General features: G+C 45.8%; 1 protein-coding gene and 1 long non-coding RNA gene across 10 annotated transcripts in view; one reads left to right on the top strand and one right to left on the bottom strand.

Moving 5' to 3' along the window:
* Positions 1–5858: 5858 nt before the first annotated feature.
* LOC102546598 (uncharacterized) lies at positions 5859–17688 on the bottom strand. Of its 6 annotated transcripts, none has more exons than XR_015632006.1 (4): positions 17112–17688; positions 13707–13866; positions 10237–10311; positions 5859–6297 (listed from the first exon to the last, which is right to left on the bottom strand). It is a non-coding gene; the product is annotated as an uncharacterized LOC102546598 (long non-coding RNA). The 6 variants fall into 6 exon arrangements; XR_015632008.1 differs by lacking the exons at positions 5859–6297; positions 10237–10311 and adding exons at positions 6570–8689; positions 14826–14909; XR_015632005.1 differs by lacking the exon at positions 5859–6297 and adding an exon at positions 8342–8689.
* Kat7 (lysine acetyltransferase 7) overlaps positions 17362–17799 on the top strand; it is a 34085-nt gene continuing 33647 nt past the window's right edge. For all 4 annotated transcript variants that reach the window (NM_001415103.1, XM_087572148.1, XM_087572143.1 and 1 more), the window contains 1 exon segment: positions 17362–17531. In NM_001415103.1, the coding sequence (NP_001402032.1) occupies positions 17517–17531 (15 nt within the window). In that variant the 5' untranslated portion in view covers positions 17362–17516.

Raw genomic sequence — 17799 nt, 5'->3', positions numbered from 1 at the left:
AATTAAATGTAACCTGCCTCCATCGATGGATGTAGACACATTTGGGCACACTATGGATAGCCTAGGCTATGCTATGGCTAGCCTGCAGTCCATGCTCATCTTTTCATTTTGGTTTTCTTGAGACAGTCTCTTTATGTAGATCAGGCTGATGTCCTGGCATTCACAGAGTCTGCCTGCCTCTGCCAGCTGAGTGCTGGGATTAAAGGTGTGCAGTCCCGCCCAGCACAGTGATGCTTCTAAGCCGTGTAGGAAGCTCTTCAGTGAGCTGCAGTGTGTGTGTGTGTGTGTGTGTGTGTGTGTGTGTGTGTGTGTGTGTGTGTACATGTATGCAGGTGCCAGCAGAGGCTAGAAGGCATCACATCCACTCCCCTAAAGCTGGAACTACAGGAGGTTGAGAACTACTCACCTAATGTGGGTGCTAGGAACCCAACCCAGGTCCTCTGGAAGAGTAGCAAATGCTCCTAACTGCTGAGCTATCTCTCTCTGGTGCCAGCATTTCTCTTTTTTTTTTTATTTTTATTTTTTTTTATTTTTTTGGAGCTGGGGACCGAACCCAGGGCCTTGCACTTGCTGCATTTCTCATTTTTGAAAATAGCTTCTTAAGAAAGCTAATTTTTTTGTGTACATGTTTTACTGTGCATAAGTGTTTATAATGCAGTTATGTACACCGTGCACCACGTGAGTGTCTGGTGCCTTTGGAGACCAGAAACAGCTGTTGGATCTGTTCACAGTAGAGTTACAGACAGTTGTGACCCACCGTGTGGGAGCTGAACTTTTGTCCTCTGCAAGAGCAGTGATCACTCTTAACTACCGAGAGCCTTATCTCCATTGCCTTGTCTTTTGCTTTTAAGCTAAGGTCTCATATAGCCCAGGCTGCCCTCCAAATCATTATATAGCAGGGGGCTGGTCTTAAACTCCTGGGTCATCTTGCCTTCACCTCCCCAGTGCTACCCAGCCCAGCTTAAAACAGGGGTGTCCTACTCGTTATTTTACAAACTCACACTGTGACCAGAATGCAGGCAGTAAATTCACAGAAAAATAAATTAAAATACACTGTAGGGCATGTGATATGGCTCAGCAGGTCAAGGTGCTTATGGCCAAGTCTAACAACCTAATTTTATTCTTGGAATGAACATGGTGGAAGAGAACCAAGTTCTGGAACTTATCCTTGGACCTCCGCAGATATGAGGTAGTATATTTATGCCCCTCCCCAATGCATGCCTAAATAAATTTTAAAAGTACACTTTAGGAGGGGCTGGGGATTTAGCTCAGTGGTAGAGCGCTTACCTAGGAAGCGCAAGGCCCTGGGTTCGGTCCCCAGCTCCGGAAAAAAAAGAACCAAAAAAAAAAAAAAAAAAAGTACACTTTAGGGAGGGCTGAAGAGATTGCTCAGCCGTTAGGAGAGCTTGCTTTTTTTTTTTTTTTAATTTATGTATATGACTGTACTGTAGCTGTCTTCAGACACACCAGAAGAGGGCATCAGATCCCACTACAGATGGTTGTGAGCCAACATGTGGTTGCTGGGAATTGAACTCAGGATCTCTGGAAGAGCATTTGTTGCTCTTAACCACTGAGCCATCTCTCCAGCCCAAGCTCGTTATTCTTACAGAGGATCTGAATTAGGTTCCCAGCATCCACATCAGGTGGCACACAAATGCCTTTGACTCCAACTCCAGGACATCTGATGCTTTCTTCTGGCATCTGCAGGCACTTACAATCTCATATGCACATCCTTACGTGCATGCACATAAATTAAAAAAGAACCGGGGTTGGGGATTTAGCTCAGTGGTAGAACGCTTACCTAGGACACGCAAGGCCCTGGGTTCGGTCCCCAGCTCCGAAAAAAAGAAAGAAAAAAAAAAGAACCATTCTCATAAATATACCTTAAAGCTGGATATGGTGGTTCGTGCCTTTAATCCCAGCACTTGGGAGGCAGAAGCCGGAGGATCTCTTGAGTTTGAGGCCAGTCTGGTCTAGCTAGGACAGGACAAGACAGGACAGGACAGGCTGAGACTGCCAATGCTGCACCGAAAATGAAACAAAAGAACCAACAAGCCACTATAGGTTTGTCATGCCTTGTGATTTGAGTATCTCTGGGAGTCAGTCCACTTACACGGCAGCACCTTGGGGGAAGCAGTTTGCACTCCACTACCTAACCCGTGCCTCCGAGATGAAAGTCTCTGGGGAGGTTACTCTCAGGGGGCTGCGTAGAAACCAAAAGACATACATGCTTCTTGCCCACTAGAGAGTTCTCTCCGCACCATTGTTGTTGCTCTCATTGAAATCCTTTATGTCTGCCTCAAAAATGTAATTGCCCCTGGGACAGACATTTCCTTCGTGCCTTGAGCTTAGCTCCAGAGCTTGACTTCGGAACCAGGGTTAGCTATAGAGGCTTCAGTGGTTAGTGGGGTGGTGCGTGCCCTTAGTCCCAGCACTTGAGGTGGAGGCAGGTGACTTCCTGCCTGGTCCCTGTGACTTTGAGACCAGCCTGGTCTATACAGTGAGTTGTAGGCTAGCCAGGGCTACACCAGGAGACCTTGTTTTAAAACAAGTAAAATTTAAAGGCTTCTGTAATAAACCCCTGTGGGGTCATAACTATAGATTTATGTACTTATTTATGTGTTTTTGACACAGGATCTCACTATGTAGCCATACTTGTCCTGGAATTTATGATATAGACCAGGCTGGCCTCAAATTCATAAAGATCTGCCTGCCTCTGCCTCCCCAGGGTCAGTTTTATCTTTGAGGCTTTTGAGACTTCCCCCTGTCCTGCAACTCCGTCTTCTTCACCACTATTTGCTTCAACTTCCGCCTCTGTTCCACAGTCTGTGACCATCCCTCAGGTAACCTGGTCAGATTCTGACTGTTTGTCAGGACTCAGGACTCAGGAAGGGGGTTGACAGCCCACTGTTTCATTTCATACTAGCTTCTGAGCACCTTTCTCCTAAGCACACGCGCATGTGTGTTTGTCCTTTCTCTCTGAGTGAGGGGGCCTCTGCTACAGTGTTAACAAGAAGTACAAGCCACTGAGTCCAGCACAGCTGAGGTGGACGGTGACTTAAGTATCCATTTCTCTAGCTAATATTTCTGGTCATTACTGAATTGAGGCTAAAAGCCCTATAGCCTAAAAGCAGCAAAGACTTCAAGTTTTGTAAGGCCCAATTCTACTGTTCGTTCTTTCTCTCTTCTCTCCTTTCTGCTCTTCACCCTTCTTTTGTATATGCTAGGTAAGGGCTCTACAACTAAGCAACAGTTCCAGGCCTTTAAAAAGTGTGTGTGTGTGTGTGTGTGTGTGTGTGTGTGTGTATACGCATGCGTGCATGTGCACTGTGTAGGTCTACAAGAAGTTGCTGGGTGTCCTGCTCTGTCATTCTCTACATCGTTCCCTTCTTATGGACCTGGAGCTGGTCTGGCAGGTAGCAAGTCCCAGTGATCCTCCTGCCTTCAATCCCTTATAGTGCTAGAGTAACAGGCATACACCCCTACCTAGCTATGCTCTTTGCACGGATGCTGGTTATTTGAACTCAGGTCCCCGGCAAGCATTTTCATCCATGGAGTTATCTCCCCAGCCTCAGCCACAGCTCTTCTTTTATAAAGAATTGTTTTAATGTTCCTCTTAAAGAGGTTAAAATTAAAAAAAACAAAACAAAAACAAAAAACCTATAACTATAAAATTGGGTGGCGAGCCTTGGAAGGGACCTTTGACACGGTTTCACTAGCATCTCGGTAAATCTGTTCAAACTGAAGGAATAAAGCCTGTTTACATCCCAGCCAACTCTTCAGATCTGACTGAATTAGGTGCCTATTCCTGGCTTTTCCTGTGGATTTCCTGTACCAACACATTTACTCCACAAAATGGCTCTGGCTCAACTAAATAGCCTTGACAGCCAAGTCTTTCTAGCCAGTGAAAAAATCCCACTCCTCCTCCTACTTAGTGACCTGGAGGCACTTAGAACAGTGTTGTTTTGCAGAGCAGGTGGTTCCTCCTGCTATATATCGAACCACTTAGAAAGCTCTCGTACATTCCAGCAGTGGTCTCTGGGAGGACCTGCTTCCACTCACCTTTGTCAAAAGCCGCATGACTTACAGTCATCAGCACTCTGTTTAGGTAGGAAACAGCTTAGTCTTGCCTGTTCCATGCTCTCTGATACGATCACACAAGCTGGCACCTTTCCTGGAGGTCCCACCCAAAAGTCCTGTCCAATTCTCTGGCCTCCTGAGTTGGCCCAGAGGTTGAGTCAGAGTACAAATACCAATTCTATCTCATGGCTCCAAACACTCAATTCTGAATTTTCCCAAACACATTAGAAACCCTAGGATTCCTGAGCCAATGAGAGCATCTGCGATTCCAGGGAAAGACCAAGGAGCCCCTTACCTATTAGGGACACTAACAGCAAGGCTCTACAAGCAATGTAATCATAATGTCATGGGATCTGTGCCCCTACCACACAAGACAGAAGACAGGAAGCCACTTGCACACATTGTCACTTCTAACTGTCCTGCTGTCTTTATGACTACTCTCTAGAGTGGGCACTGTGATCCCCAACTCACTGTCTGAGACTCAGAAAAGCCAGGAAGCATACCGATGAGTTGACACAGCTCCAGCAACAGCCCAAAGACTGCTGCATCATCACCACTTAGGAGGCAGTGTACTGCGTCAGACGAGCCCAGACCTGGAGGTGTACTCCTGACCCATAGGTAAGGGTTCACATTAGGACATTAGGTCATGCAGGCCCCACTGGCCATGGCTCAAACACAACTCCCTCTAGCTCCCACACACCTAAACTCTCTGAAACTCTGATTTTGTTTATGCTACCCAGGAATTATTTCTCCACTAAAATATTGTGAAACATGTGCTTTGGAGGATAGGCTAGGGCCGAATCCAATTTTCTCTGCCTTGGAGGAGGCCAGATGAATGGGGGGAGAGGGGTTTGGAGTAGGGGATCAAATTAAAGAGAAACCAAGGAAAAAAATGACCAGGGAAGGTGGCAGGGTGGTGCTACTCTTCAAGGCCTGCCAGAGCAAAGAGCCAGAACTCTTTAAGAAGAATGGGGAGTGTGCCAGGGCAAGTGAGAGAGCTCTTTGTGAGGTCAAAAAAGAAGCCATTAGGGAAAGAGTGGGAGAGAAGAGAAGCACCTATCCAGACTCAGGAGGCAGAAGCAGGCAGATCTTTGTGAGTTCAAGGCCAGTCTTGTCTACAGAGAAAGCTCCAGGACAGCCAGGGCTACACAGAGAAGCCTCGTCTCAAAAAGCTGAATAATAATCTATCTAGGGATGAAAGTGTGTTTTAATTCTGAAACCACTATAAATCGAAAGAGAAAAGGATTTACTCCTTCTTTCTGCCTCCCTAACTTGGACATCAAAGAGGACCTTGTACCTGATTGGACTGGGCTTTCTCCAAAGCCAAAAAACTCTGGCGGCAGTGTCCTCTCACACTGCTAGAATGCTGCAGGCAGTGACTAGCAACCGCATCTGGTTGGTAAGTGATGGGCACCCCTGCCTTTCTAGCTTTGCTCCCTGCTTAGTGTGCAGCCTGTACCTGGCAGGGAGCCTCCAGTAGGGGTTGGAGAGTAGGATCCTCCAGACAGTGCTTAAGACACGGTTGATTTATGAGTTTCTGGAAGGGGCTAGGTGGGAAGGTAGAGAGAAGACCCCAAACTAATTTCCATGAAGCTTCAGCACACCACTGACAAGAGTCAAGGTACACATTTTCTTGATGTCTGTGGCTTCAGGCCAACTATGAGACAGGATCCAGCCTTCCCATTTCCTGGGGCCCAAGACCCTGGCTTTGGGTTGAATAAGACCAGAGACCTCTGCACAAACTCTTAACCTTGAAATAAGCAAGCCCAGCAGCTCAGTAACGGCTGGTTTTGGAGGATTTATTTTTTTTTCTTAACATGAAAGAATTCTTTTGAACCCTCCATGGCTCCCAAGAAAAACTATTTAAAATGTCCCTTCTTATGGGGCCATGGGGTTAAGTGCCAGGGATGGTAGGCTAAATGCCAGGGATGCTGGTTGCATGGCTCTTGGGAGCAAGGCTAATGGCATCCCCGCTGTGGACTCAGGAATACCAGGCCTAGGCATTGGTTGCCCAGAGAGATGCAGCCATTTTTACTTCTGACAGAAGGACACCACCTTCTGGGATTTCCCCTTCTGTGGTGGGAAAGAGAGCAGCATATACCCAAAAGGTTCAACCAGGTCTGTGTGCAAGAGTGCAGATCGGGAAGACGATCACTTGAGAGTCCAGGGTAGGGCGAGACAAGTCAGTGATTTATGTAGGTCAGAATTTCTTTCCACCTGCTGGTGGAAAGAAGATGCATTTTGTGAGAGCTGCATGGTAATTGCCCTTCACAAGGATGATCTCAAAAGGTCAAGGGATGGGTTCTGAATGGCCCTAATGTCCCCGAAACGGTCCATTGTGTAGCTATTGTCCATACATGTATAGGAATTCTTCTGACCCCATTCATGCTTTTTTTTTTCCTCTTTTGGCTCTTGGGGTTTTCCAAGTGAACAATTACATACAACCTTATTTTAGAGCAAAGTCTATCTTTTTTCAACAAAAACAACAACAACAACAACAACAACAACAACAACAACAACAAATGGTTTAATACCTCCTACCCATTTCTTGAGCTCCTCTATGAATCCAGTATCATGCTAGCTTAAAGGGACACATGGATGAATAATATGACCCTCTCTGGGGCGAGACTGAAGACTAGTTTTCAAAAGATTCCCTAACGACCTTTGGGATCTAGTTGGCAAATCTGCATCCATCCCTTTATATTTTACACACATTTCAGCCCCCATCTTCCTGCAACCTTTTAAAAAACTCATATTTATTTGTTTGTGTATATTAATCCATGAATTTATATGCACCCCATTTATACAAGTGCGCATGGAAGCCAGGAGAGGATGTTGGATTCCCTGGAACTGGCATTACAGGTAGTTGTGAGGTACACAATATAGATGCTGGGAACAGAACCCAGGTCCTTCACAAAAGCAGCAGAAGCTCCTAACAGCTGAGTCATCTCTCCCTTCTTACAACCCTTTAATTTGGCCTCATATGCTAACCTCCATTTTGACCAATTTGGATGACTTTCTCTTACTCTAATATGTCCTCCATAGCAGACAGGAAAACCAGAATTAGGGACTATATTTTAAATGCAAATACTATATGAATGCATACATCTCTAAGTTAATAACTTCCTTTATCTACTTGTCATTCATTTATAAGCCCAAGAGTTATTGAATGCCTGCTGGGTACCATGCATTCTACTAAGTGAACAGAGCAGACACGGCCGTCATAGAAGCTACCATCTGGGCATGTGTTTGGGAAACAGAAGGTAAAGACTCCACGTGGCAGACAATCGAATATGTAACTACAAACTGGCAAGTGATACGCAGAGAGTACAGGTGCTATAAGTATAGAAGTGGTGTTCTGGTGTAGCCTGGGAGCTTAGGGAGGGTCTCCTGAGGGAATGACATTTGAGCTGAGATTAGTGGAAATAAGAGCGGATGCAAAGGTCCTGTGAGAAGGGGAGCCAGTACTCCAAGAGCTGCAGGAGGGCCCATGCACAGCACATGAGTCAGGGGTTGCATGAGAAAGGTATGAAGGGTCAGCAGAGGACAGCTATGAGGTCTCTGCAGTCCTTTCCCACAGTGGAAAGGCACACAGGGGGTTGAAGATTTGTACAAAAAGGTGGCTCCTTTTCTTAGATTACTGTTGCTTTTTTCCTTCCCTCCCCTTAGGGGTGATAGTGATGGTTCGAATTGCTAAGGACTTTCCTAGTTTCATGACATAGTGTGGCTCCCAAATTATTGGGTCAGCCTCTGCCAATGTGGACAGAGGGCAGGGTGGAGGGTGGGTGGAGTGCTTTGCCTGGGGTATCAGCTCCACAAGTGACGTTTGGAACAGCCCCAAGACTATAGTCCTTGTTCCCAGATAACTCTATCACATGTGCCCTCCCACCCCCACTAAAATGCTCCACCTGCCCTGCCTCCCTACAGCAGCTTTGCTCCCCCACCCAAACTGGGGAAGGTGTCTGGATAAGAATTCTGACTCTAGGGCTGGGGATTTAGCTCAGTGGGAGAGCGCTTACCTAGGAAGCGCAAGGCCCTGGGTTCGGTCCCCAGCTCCGAAAAAAAGAACCAAAAAAAAAAAAAAAAAAAAAAAAAAGAATTCTGACTCTACCCAGCTACTTGAGTCTTGATCTGCTGAGTTAGACCATAGTTTTGATGGGAAATGTGTGTGTGTGTGTGTGTGTGTGTGTGTGTGTGTATGATATATAATATGTATCCATACACACACACACACACACACACACACACACGTTATATGTATGTATCCTTAACCATTTTCCAGAGGTACTAATGGAAGCCACGGGGAAAGAAGATCATGATGGTCAGACCTGGCCTTTCCGAAGCCCTTCCTTTAGTCCTAGACATATCTTTGGAGAATGTGGCTTGGTGCAGTGACATCTGCTGGCAAGGCTGGGCCAGTAATAAAGTGACCAGATGCCTATTCGTCTTCATGTAATTTCCAGAGTAATAGAGACGCCATCATAGTAGACCTGGTGGTGTAGGCCTGCTATCCCAGCTACTCACAGGCAGGGGGGCAGGTTCAAGGTCTGCTGAGCTAGAGAGAAAATTCCAGGGTACCCTCGGAAGTAGCAGGACCTTGTGGCAAAAACTGAAAGGGAAAAAAAAAATACTGCTCAGTAGTGGGGTCCTTACCTGACATCTGTGCCGTCCTAGGCTCCAGCCCTAGTACCATACATGCTTCTCAGACTGCACTGCAGCCGGCTGGTTGGTACGAAGCTGACAGACCAGGCTGGAAGGCTTAGCTGTTCTGAACACTTGCTGTTCTCCTAGAGGACCTAGACTCAGTTCCCAGAGTGTATGTTGAGCGGTTCACAAAATTGCTGTGACTCGGGGGAGGGAGGAGGGGATGGGGGTTTATGGACAGGGAACCAAGAAAGGGGATAACATTTGAAATGTAAATAAAAAATATCCAATAAAATATATATATATATATATATATCTTGTTATCAAGAAAAAAAATTGCTGTGACTCCAGTTCTGAAGTCTAATGTCTTCTTCTGGCCTCTGCAGGTACCCATAACAAGTGATATATACACTCAGAGACTTATATGACACTCACATACACCATTTTTTAAAAAATACAGAAAAAAAGAAGAAAGTAAAGGAAAAAACCCAACACCTTAAAATAAGGCTTTAACAAAGCAGAAAGGCCTAAAGGTGCAGGTCTGAGCCGTAAGCTGGTTTGTACTCAGTAACGAGGGTGCTTCTTCTACTGGTGACTGGCAACTCCTGTCAGCCAGTTGATTCCCCTCGAAGCACAGTTAGTCACAGAGGAACCCATGGAATGACTCAGGGGACCTACTTCTAGTCCCCATTTCTGGAAAAAGCTTATTTCCAGAAATAAAAAGATTGATATTTTAAAAATGGGAGAAGGCAAAGTCTTTTTTCCTTTCTTTTCTTTTTCTTTCTTTTTTTTTTTTTGTTTTTTGATTAATTAATTCTGTATTTAATTTACTGAGACAGGGTTTCTCTGTGAGGTCCTGGCTGTCTTGAAACTCTCTGCATAACCAGGTTAACCTGTAATCCACAGAGATCCGCCTGCCTCTGCCTCCCAAGTGCTGGGATTAAAGGCCTGTGCAACATCTTTATACTTTTTTTTAAATCTCCTTGAGGTTGATGGGCTGAGCTGTTTCTTCGGGTTTTTTTTTTTTTTTTTTCTTTTCTTTTTTTCGGAGCTGGGACCGAACCCAGGGCCTTGTGCTTGCTAGGCAAGCACTCTACCACTGAGCTAAATCCCCAACCCCTCTTCGGGTTTTTTGTTTTGTTTTGTTTTGTTTTGTTTTGTTTTGTTTTGTTTTGTTTTGTTTTTTTTCCGGAGCTGGGGACCGAACCCAGGGCCTTGCGCTTGCTAGGCAAGCGCTCTACCACTGAGCTAAATCCCCAACCCCTCTTCGTTTTTTTTTTTTTTTTAACGTTCTTTCAGGTTACCAAGAAAATGATGTCAACAGAAGCATCTTCATGGTTCTTACAGTAGGCAAGAGTATCGCTCCCTACCTCCCCAAGTCCTGGGGATAGCACCTAGGGCCAGACAAACCCTTTATCACTGAGATATGTCCCCAGGCGTGACTGCAGTGTTCAAGATGAAGCCGTAACCCTGTGTGGGGTGAGACAGAACCCGCCTCACTGCTTCACGCACTTCACATAAGCTTTCTGCTCACTTTCACTCTTCCTTTACATCATGTACACTTGGCAGAGTTCACCAGTGGTGTGACTGGGAATCGAGAGAGAGAGAGAGAGAGAGAGAGAGAGAGAGAGAGAGAGAGAGAGAGAGAGAAATAATCACAAAGCAAATATTGCGTCTTCTTAATAACAATGCCTCTGTAAATGGATGTGGCTCAGATAGAAGCCACCCCACCCGCAATCTCTATTCTTCCCTCATTCAAACTTAAAAATCAAAAGTCCATTAGAGAAGTTTGAAATGAGTAGAATTTCACAAAATGAAACACACACACACACACACACACACACACACACACACACACACACACAAAGAGGTGGTGGTGGTGGTGAGGCTACCTTTCCATCTTCTTAAGAAATAAAACAAAGGTACACTTGAGGGGCTGGAGATGAGGCTCTGTTGGTAGAAAGTGTTTGCCCATCGTGCACAAAGAGCTGAATTTGATTCCTAACAATTGGTGTGGTGGCACATGCTTGGAATTCCATCACTTGGGAAGTACATGAATTTGAGATTGGCCTGGGCTACAAGGAGGGCTTACCTCTTTAAGCAAATAGACATATTTTTTTGAGCTATACTTTAAAATTTTAATTCTGGTACTATCTTAGATTGTCACTCTCAAGCAGTGACTATGAGCAGGTCACAACTCTTAAACACAACTCTTTGAGGGAAGAAATAAAGAACATCTTTGAGGCAGAAATAAAAGCAGGAGGGAGAGAGGAGCAAGCAGACGCTGCAGTGTTCTGACATGAAGGACCCTGAATCCTAGGGAAATGTGAACTATAGTGCAATGGAACGGGGAAGCTGCAGCTTCAGTGGTGAAGACCACAGACACACAGAGATGATCAGTGTTCTCCTTTGCTTCCTGGTTGCCATGGCAAACTCCAGCACCAAATGCAATTTGGGGAAGGAAAAGGTTTATCTGACTTACAGGTCACAGTTCATCATCTAGGGAAGCCAAGGCAGGAACTGAAGCAGGGGCCACAGCAGAGTGTGGCTTACCAGTTTGCTCCTCCAGGCACCTTTTCCACCTAGTCTATGACTACCTGCCCGTGGGTGACCCTGCTCACTGAGGGTATGGCCCTGCTACATCAGCCATGCCCCTTAAGAGAGCTGGAAAGGGGGTTGGGGATTTAGCTCAGTGGTAGAGCGCTTGCCTAGCAAGCGCAAGGCCCTAGGTTTAGTCCCCAGCTCCGGAAAAAAAAAGAAAAGAGAGAGAGAGAGAGAGAGAGAGAGAGAGAGAGAGAGCGAGCGCGCTGGAAAGATGGGTCAGTAAGACCACGCACCAGCTGCTTTCCCAAAAGACCTGGCTTTAATCCCTTGCATCCACATGCTGGCTCACAAACATCTGTAACCCCAGTTCCAGATGATCCAATACCTTCTTCTGCCCTCGGAGAGGACCAGGAATGAACATGGTGTACATACATACATGTTAGCAAAGTATTCATACACATAAAAGGTTATCATGTTGTCTTTCCTTAAAGTGTGTGTGTGTGTGTGTGTTGCTTTACAATAGCAGTAAATTTTAGGAAGCATCACTTCCTCATCTTGTCTTGTGTTGTACTGGGTAAATAATTTCTGAAAGGCAGAGGGGGCTGCAGACAGGTCAAGGTCATGCCCCACAGGCCCCTCCTGTAGCCGGTTTTCCCAAGTTGATGGTTTATGAGCTGTGTTCACTCAGCTTCCAGACCAATGCCTTTAGTAAATATTTGGTGAATAAACGAAAACGCCCACCATCTGAAAGTCTCCATCCCTGCTTACTAGACAGACATACTCCACCCTGAAGTATGAAAAAGAATTTGATTTTCCTGGAATCCAAAAATAATAATAAAAAAAATAACGATGATGAAGGGCCATCCATAATGGAAATTCCCCAGTCTTCTCGGTAAATGGATTTGGGCATGGAGGACCCAAGGAGAGACAGTCTGCTAGAGAAAACCCAATTACACGGAGGAACATATGTTGCCCTGAGGCCTCTGCTGCCGTAACAACATTATGTAACTATAACTACAGCCCTGGAGGGCCCTGGGCCGTCACATATGGAAAAGGATGTCTTCATCATAGGGCAGCTTTGTGCTCACATAGACTTCCCTGGAGGGCTTGGATCAGGGGAGGGAGATAAATTAAGTGGAAGAAAAGAGGGGGATGAAGGACAGGAGAGAAGAACTGCAACTAGAGCAGCATAATGACTTTTTTTTTTAAAGCAATTTTCAAAATGTGGTTATTTGACTGTTTAGCCTTGGTGGTTATTTATAACCCCAGCTGCAGAAGGTGGGAAGCTATGCTGGCAGCCTGCTGTGATCTAGCCAATGACTTCCCCCAGGGTGGGCTGAGGGTGGGGCTAAGGAAGACACAGGAACCAGCTTAACCATTGGCCAGAACATTAGGAGAAGCCCCAGGCCATATCCAGCAGGGGAAAGAAAGAAAGGCCCACCCGAGACTCTTATTCTCACGTTTTTGGTTTGTTGTCGTCGTCTTTGTAGCTCTCTCTGACCTGGAACTCTGTGCAGACAAGGCTGGCCTCCTATTTACAGAGACCTGCTTGCATCTGCTTCTTCAATGCTGGTATAAAAGGTGTGAGCTACAACACCTATCCCTCCCCACCCCTAACCGGATTCCAGCAAAACTGGAACTGTGTAGATCAGGCTGGCCTTCAGTTTGCAGTGATTTGAACTTCCTGTGCTTTGTGATTGCTAGCATTAAAGGTGTGCTCCACCACGACAGACTGACTATTGTTTGGTTTGGTTTTATATTTTTGTGACAGGGTTTTTCTTTCCTAGAACTCACACTATAGATCAGGCTGCCCTCTATCTCGAAATGAATTACCTGCCTTTGCCTTCCAAGTGCTGGGATTAAACCATGTCCTACTACCAGCCCTCTGACGCTATTCTTAAGGCAGACGTAAAGAAAAGGATTTGAGTATGAATTTGTAGGACATCAGCAACTGCAGACGTTCTTCCAAAGGGATAGAAGATACATCAATACTTTTGGCTGGAAGTTACAGGATTCAATGGGTCTAGTTACCATAGCATTCTCTTGAAAATGTCCAGGCCAGCTTCTCTCAAAGCAGTATCTGCACACAGAGGGGATGTCTTATCTCTAATCCTGCAGGATATATACCTGGTCAGAGAAAAGAGGAGGACTGGTTCTTCGCAAGACTTTTCTAGCTGAGGAAACACCTGGCCCTGGGTTCAGGAACACTTAACTAGGTACTACCCCATTTACTGAGTTCTTCCGACGCCAAGCAGCAAGAATGAATGAAGCGCAGACAGCGTGACAAGCTAGACAGAGCTCCCAGGCCTCTGAAGCAGGCAATGAACAATTACACTTGTATTCGAAATATAGTACCTATCATTTTACTGGTGAAGGAACCTTTCTTTTTTAATCTTTGGATTTCTTTTAACAAAATCGCTTTATTGTAATGAACTCACCAGCAAAACATTCAGCTAGATTAAGGTAGCTGCTCAAACACTTGCCGAGTCCCAAACTTTATTGGGCGTTCCCATACAGTTAGATGAGGTATTCTGAAGAAGGGAACTTGCCTTAGAGTCCAACGTGCTCGCTACCAGCTACGTTTTATTTGCTTAGCCACTGAAAAGAAAGAAAAGAAAAATTATGGCAGAGTTAAAACTAGGAAAGATTAGCCTTAGACCCTCTTTCACGACTCATGTCCTTTGCCTGTATTCTGTCTGTCCTGCCTCATTACCTAATATGACTTAGAACCCTTTTTTGGTATATTTTAAAGGAAACTGAGGAACTTTTTTTAAAAAAAAATGTGCATTAATGTTTTGCCTGCATTTATGTCTGTGTGTCAGATCTCCTGGAACTGGAGTTACAGACAGTTGTGAGCTGCTGTGGGGGAGGTGGGAATTGAACCCTCACTTTCTGGAGGAGCACTGAGGAACTTTTTATTTTGAGGGCCCTCGGAAATGTAACAGAGGAGATGAGACACAGAAGTAAAAACAATCTACAAAGGCAGACAGGATTGGCCCTGCTATCCCTCTTCGGTTACCCCTGTCTTTGGCTTAGATTGCAGCAGCATTTGGACTAATCTGCCTTGGGCTTCCCTGCCGCTCTGAACCTTCCTCTGAAGTCTGCCAGAAGTAAATCTCTGAAATGCAAGTCTGATCATGGCACTTCTCTGCTTATAGCACTTCAGTACTAGCCTAGCACCTCCAATCCCGGCTCCCAATCCAGGCACAGAAGGCTCTGCATGAACGGGTTCCCAGCACCGGTTTTTGGCAACCGTCTCATTTCCCCTTGCCAAGTAAGTTACTCCAGACAGGGTGCTAGCTCCACACCTCACCTTCTGAACATGCTGTACTCTTTGCATGGAAAACCCCTGTTTTCTGTGTCATCCTATTAAACTCCATTTTTCATTCACCTCTCTTATCTTTTCCTGCACTTTCCAGATGAAATGCTCCACCTGCCTCTCTGTCTCAGTGAATCCTCCCCCTCCTCCTCCTCTTCTCCCTCCTCCTCCTCTTCTTCTTCCTCCTCCTCCTCTTTCTTCTAAATAGTCCACAGCATCTCAGAACCACTAGACTCACCTCCACTGAGGGAGGATGATATTTTCTGCATCTTGGTATGACATGATGTCTGTGTAGTTGCTGGGTTTCTAAAGCTGGAGTGAGCTAAATAGAGGCGATCATGGACACCACAGGAAAAAAACCAAGCAGTAGGATGCTGTAGTCATGATTAGAGATAGAGACTACCAACCAAAAAAGCCATACATCGAGCGCTTATTCTATCTCAGGAACTTGCTGAGTATTTCAAAACACTCATCTCCTTCATTCCTTACAACCATTGGTAAGCTGGTCGTTAGTACGCACACTTCAAGATGAGAAAACGCAGGTCAATTTAAAAACTCATCCAAGAATAACACACAGGAAAATATGACAAGACTGATCCAAATCTACATCAGACATCAAAGCCTTGTAGTCAATACTGGTAAAACTGATAACAACATGAAGGGGAATTATGTTCCTATTGGCTGTGAAATGGAGTGGGGGGAATATCTACTAATGTTTGGGAATATACAGTAATCTCTGAAAAATCTTATGTCACCATGCTTTCCTATCTTACAAATAGTAAATCAGGAAAGACTTTCTGAAGATAGAAAAGAAATCAGAGTGTTGGACGATGAGTCCAGCCTAGGCTGACCTAGAACCATGTAGTTGAACACCTTAAACTGAATCACCTGCCTCCTGCTTTAAGGACTGGGAGTATAGATGTGTGTCACCACAACCAACTTAAAATGGTGTCCTTCAAATATAAGAGGCTGTTATCACTAGCAAGGGAGTTAGAACATTTCCAGAGTAACCCCGGGAACACATCTGTAAGTGTAAAAGAACAGTGATAACATGGAATTAAACACAGGAGCGTTAAAATAATACAAAAGAAAATATCTAAGCCATTTTCAAGCAAGTTTTTAATGTGCAAATCAATGCAAATAGATTGTTAAAAGGTATTTATACTGAGAACTAAAAGCAAGGGGTTGGGGATTTAGCTCAGAGCGCCTGCCTAGCAAGTGCAAGGCCCTGGGTTCAGTCCTCAGCTTGGGGGGAGGGGAGGAGGTAAAAGCAAAATACTGCATGCAACAGGCATCAACAATGGCTTAAGCTATCCTCCCTCTTCCTCCTAAGGAGTGTGGGCTAAGCCGTCCGGAACTTTTAACTCTGAAGAGTCCTCTGTTTAGCATATGAATCAGGTTTGTATTCAGTTCCCAAAGCTTCTCTCCAGGTTAGCCAGCCTCAGATTGAAATTCTGATAGGGGTCTGTGGTGACTTAGTGGATAAAAGCACTTGATCTGTCAACAAGCCTGGTGACCTGAGTTTGATCCCTGAGATCCCATGAAGGTGGAAGTTAGGAATCTACTCTCCAAAGTTGTCCTCTGAGCATTCACTGGTCATGACACACACACAGACAAATAAATCTGGAACCAGAATCCTATCTTGGTAACTAAGGTTGTCTTGATCCCAGCAAGTCACTCTTGGTCCACCTTGGTTCTCTCAAGTCCCCTGATGTTAATTAACTTCAAGGCCTGTAACCACTTAACAGACCTCTCTTTTTCGAGACAGGATCTAGCCGGGAACTCGCTGTGTTGACCAGGTTGGCCTTAAGGTCAAGATTTGGTTCTGCCGGCTTCACAAAGCATGTACCACCCTGCCTGGTTCCAAGCTTTTCGTACAGCTCTTCTTTCACTCTTAATTTCTCCTTCTTAAGCCCTTTTATTATTACTTAAATACCCACTCCCTTTCCAGTGCCTTTCAAAATACTATTTCTCTCTCCACCCAATTCTTGGCTCCTGCATTTGTACTACAGAGGTTACAAGGGCTGAATGGGGACAGCACCCTCATATTCAGATCACGCCCTGGGCCCCTCTCCGGGCCACCCGAAGCTCTCAAACCAGAGTACTGATAAGTCGGGGGCGTTTCACAGCAGAGCTAAATTGGGAATTCTTTGGAGCTACGGCATTCGGAGAATGGCTCTGCACCATCCTGTAACATGGACGTAACTTACTAGCTGTTCTCTTAATATAAGGACAATGTGTCCCCTACTGCACTTCCAGACTGATATAACCCTGTCAATCCTTTATTCAAGCCCCATTCACACCACTCCGGAACACAGAGTAGCTCTTACAACAGTTCCTTGTGCAAAAATATCTCTAGCCAGCTCTAAGTTCACATGATAAACGGAAACGACTTTTGACCGACTAGGAAATGAAAGGGTTAAAGCTCGACAACCTGATGGATTCTGGGGTTTTCCTCCTTCCACGCTGCAAATTAAAACGACCAGGAAGGGAGTTTGCCCAACGTAAAGATGAAAACGATTACCTTCAACTGCCAGACTTCTGCCCCAAACAATCATGGCTACCTAATTCCACAACGGATGCCGCATTCCTATCTAGAAATGTCTAGTCCAAGGTTTCACAATTGGTGTCGTCTCCTGCCCAATTCCAAAATGGCGCTGACTAGCCTCAGTACAAGTTTCGAACTTCCTTGTATTCTCACTGGCTTAAAGGTCAGGTGACGCAAGCCTCAGCCGGAAGTGAAGGAAAAGGCGCTTCCAGCCCGCGGCGCCTGCGCAGAAGGCTCTAGACGCTGAGAGGCAGGAGGCACTTGGGATCGTCCGCAGCGTTTGGAACTGTTACAGAGGCCGCCACGGAGCCCGCCGGAGCCCCCGTTCCTGCTGGTGCTGCCGCCGCCCGAATCGGGACCGTCGGGCTGCAGCCGCCGGCAATGCCGCGAAGGAAGGTGAGAAATGGCAGAGAAGGGATGGCGGGCTTCTAAGGGGAGTCGATTGAGCAATGTGACGCGGTTGGCCACGCCTCGCAGTGGTTGGGTTCCAACTTTCTGTTCCCTCGAACCTAGCCTAGCCAACCTGTCTCCTCTCGGTACCAGACGGAAAAATGTGGGCCCGACCCTGGCCTCGGCCTATGCCTGTAACTATTCCCGCCCTCTGCTTTCCCTGATCGGAGGCGGTCTTGTTAATTGGTCGCGGAAACGCCTAGAAGCATATTGA

This window comes from Rattus norvegicus, chromosome 10 (assembly GCF_021556685.1).
Source record: "Rattus norvegicus strain SHRSP/BbbUtx chromosome 10, alternate assembly SHRSP_T2T, whole genome shotgun sequence".
NCBI classification, from domain to species: domain Eukaryota; kingdom Metazoa; phylum Chordata; class Mammalia; order Rodentia; family Muridae; genus Rattus; species Rattus norvegicus.
Note: the sequence above shows the minus strand (reverse complement) of the source record. Positions and strands in the feature narration are given on the sequence as shown.